General features: G+C 48.6%; 1 protein-coding gene across 1 annotated transcript; it reads right to left on the bottom strand.

Moving 5' to 3' along the window:
• Positions 1–817: 817 nt before the first annotated feature.
• On the bottom strand, positions 818–1780 carry LOC142005066 (olfactory receptor 52B2-like). The gene has a single exon (XM_074982746.1). The coding sequence runs from the start codon at positions 1778–1780 to the stop codon at positions 818–820; it is 963 nt and encodes a 320-aa protein (XP_074838847.1).
• Positions 1781–2494: the final 714 nt, after the last annotated feature.

Genomic DNA, 2494 nt, shown 5'->3' with positions numbered 1-2494 from the left:
TTTCTTATTTGTGAATTGATCAGGTGGTGTACCACACTTTCCACTTTCACACGTCAGGCCCTGTTTGCACTCATTTCCCTGAGGTGATAAGATGCAACATTATTTCTTGGTAGGAGCCGAAGGGAAGCATTACTATGAGATATGGTTTTAATTACAGGTTGAACCTCCCAAGTCTGGCACCGTAACGACCTGACCAGTGTTGAATGAGAAAATTTGCTACACCATTGGAGGTCAATTTTGTCTTGCACATTACCAAAGCTTTCACTGCTTGCTGGGCTCTTACAATGCATTTTGGGGGTAAATCACAGCTAAACAACAGCTCAGAACACTGACAGCCAGGACAGGTGGCTGTGAAGAACTGTGCAACCGCAGGAAAGTTGGCCCCACCCTTGGAACGTGGCCATCCTGCTAACTAAAATGATGCGAAATCGTGCGTGTTACCGGCTGAGAGAGCAGGACGATAGGGGTTCAACCTGTACCATCTTTGAGGCAGTCTGACTACTCACAGCCACGGTAAGGCCCAGAGTTTCTGGAATTGTTCTTTGGACCCTTTCCCCTTTCCTAAGCTTCAGAGGCACATGGATTTAATGTTTGTACCCCTCCGGCAGCTCTCAGTTGCGTCTTCCGGAGCAGCGTCATTGTAGCCATGTCAGTCTCAGGAGATCAGAGACTTACAGTGGATGGGGAAATTACTTTTATTGGTGACAGAGACACGGTTTCAAGCTTACACTTTAGAAGCCCAAAGGTACAAACCCCTACAGTGCAAATGAACATCTGGCTTTAATTTTTAAGTGTCAAAATATTTTTGTTGCCTCCTTTAGCTCAGCAGGCAGCTTCTGCCGCAGCATCGATAAAACACCTTGATCACCCTATTCAGCACCGCTTTTGTTGTCACCCCATAAATAATGGGGTTTAACATGGGAGGAAGGAGCAGGTGGAGATGGGCCAGGAGGTTGAGAATATAACCAGGGAGGATGTGCCCTAAACTGTATGCAAAAGAGGAGAAAAGGGAGGGTGGGTAGAACATCAGTATGACAGAGATGTGGGAGCTGCAGGTGCGCAGAGCTTTGAGCCGGGCGTTGCTGGATGGGAGCCGGAAGACGGCCCTGAGGATCAGCACATAAGACATAGCAATGAGTGCAGCATCCAACAGAAATACTAACATAGCCATGACGATGCCTAACACCGTGCTGGCTGTGGTGTTGTCGCAGGCCAGCCGGGCGATGCCCCTCTGCTCACAGTAGGTGTGTGGCAGGAGGTTGGTCCTACAGAACTTCAGTCTCTTCGCCAGCAAGACAACAGGGAAAACAACACAGAAACTTCTTGTGACAATGGCCAGCCCCATCTTCCCAATCACAGCCTTGGTTAGCACAGTGCTGTATCTCAGGGGGTTGCAGATGGCAACATACCGGTCAAATGCCATGGCCACCAGGATGGCCGACTCGGCAATGAAACTGAAATGGATGAAAAACAACTGGGTGAGGCAGGCAGCAAAAGAAATTCCCCCTGCTCTGAACCAGAAGAGATCCAGCATCTTGGGCACTGTGGTGGTCGATAGCAGTAGATCAGCTGTGGCCAGCATGGAGAGGAAAAGGTACATGGGCTCATGGAGGCTTCGTTCTGTCCCGATGATGAATAGCAGGAGAGAGTTGCCAGAAAGTGCTGCAATGTACATCAGACAGAAGGGGATGGCCATCCAGATGTTCGACTCCTCTGTACCTTCGATGCCGGTCAGGATGAAGCTTACAGGGGCAAAATAGGTCTGATTGTTGGCCGGCATCGTGTACCATCCCTTGGAGCTTTTTATGCCATTTCCAGGAGCTAACAGCAAAAGTGAAAATCAGTGAGAACTCAAGTGTGAGCTAGGACTGGAATGCATTTGGTGACAGAGTGAAGGCTGCCTCTGGGAGGCCACCTGGGAAGTGAGATGCCACCGAGCCCTCTGACCCACCAGCATGTCCCCCCCCACCGTGTGTTTCTGGAACAAGGTACAGACATGCTCCTGGTCTTACTAATTCACCAGCATTTGCACAGGTATGGACACAACTTTTTGCCATTATATGAGCCCCTGGAGACCGCAGCCAAATTAATTCCAAGCTTCCCAGACTCACAACCCTGCTGGAGGATAAACCAAAAATGTTACCGCCTTATGTGCCATTGAGAACCATACAGCATCGGGCCATAGAATTCCCTCCCTCCCTGCCTTTGGAGAGGAGTATACAGTGACTTTTCCCCTGAGCTATGATTTTCCCTTGGGCTCCAATGCAACTCAGTCATTGAGAGAAAGCAAAAACGAGTACACAAACTAGAAAACATAGATTTTAAATGATCATAAGTGAGAGGAAATAGATCAAAACAGAAAACTTAGCAAGGAAATTCTCACCCTGGCTAATGGTACAAGCCCTCCTGCTGATTTTCAAGACACAAGCTGCACTTTCTTTATGTCTTGGAATCCCCACGGTTTTCATGCAGAGGCTAGAAATTGCTTTAGCCT

This window comes from Carettochelys insculpta, chromosome 32 (genome assembly GCF_033958435.1).
Source record: "Carettochelys insculpta isolate YL-2023 chromosome 32, ASM3395843v1, whole genome shotgun sequence".
Classification (NCBI taxonomy): Eukaryota; Metazoa; Chordata; order Testudines; family Carettochelyidae; genus Carettochelys; species Carettochelys insculpta.
Note: the sequence above shows the minus strand (reverse complement) of the source record. Positions and strands in the feature narration are given on the sequence as shown.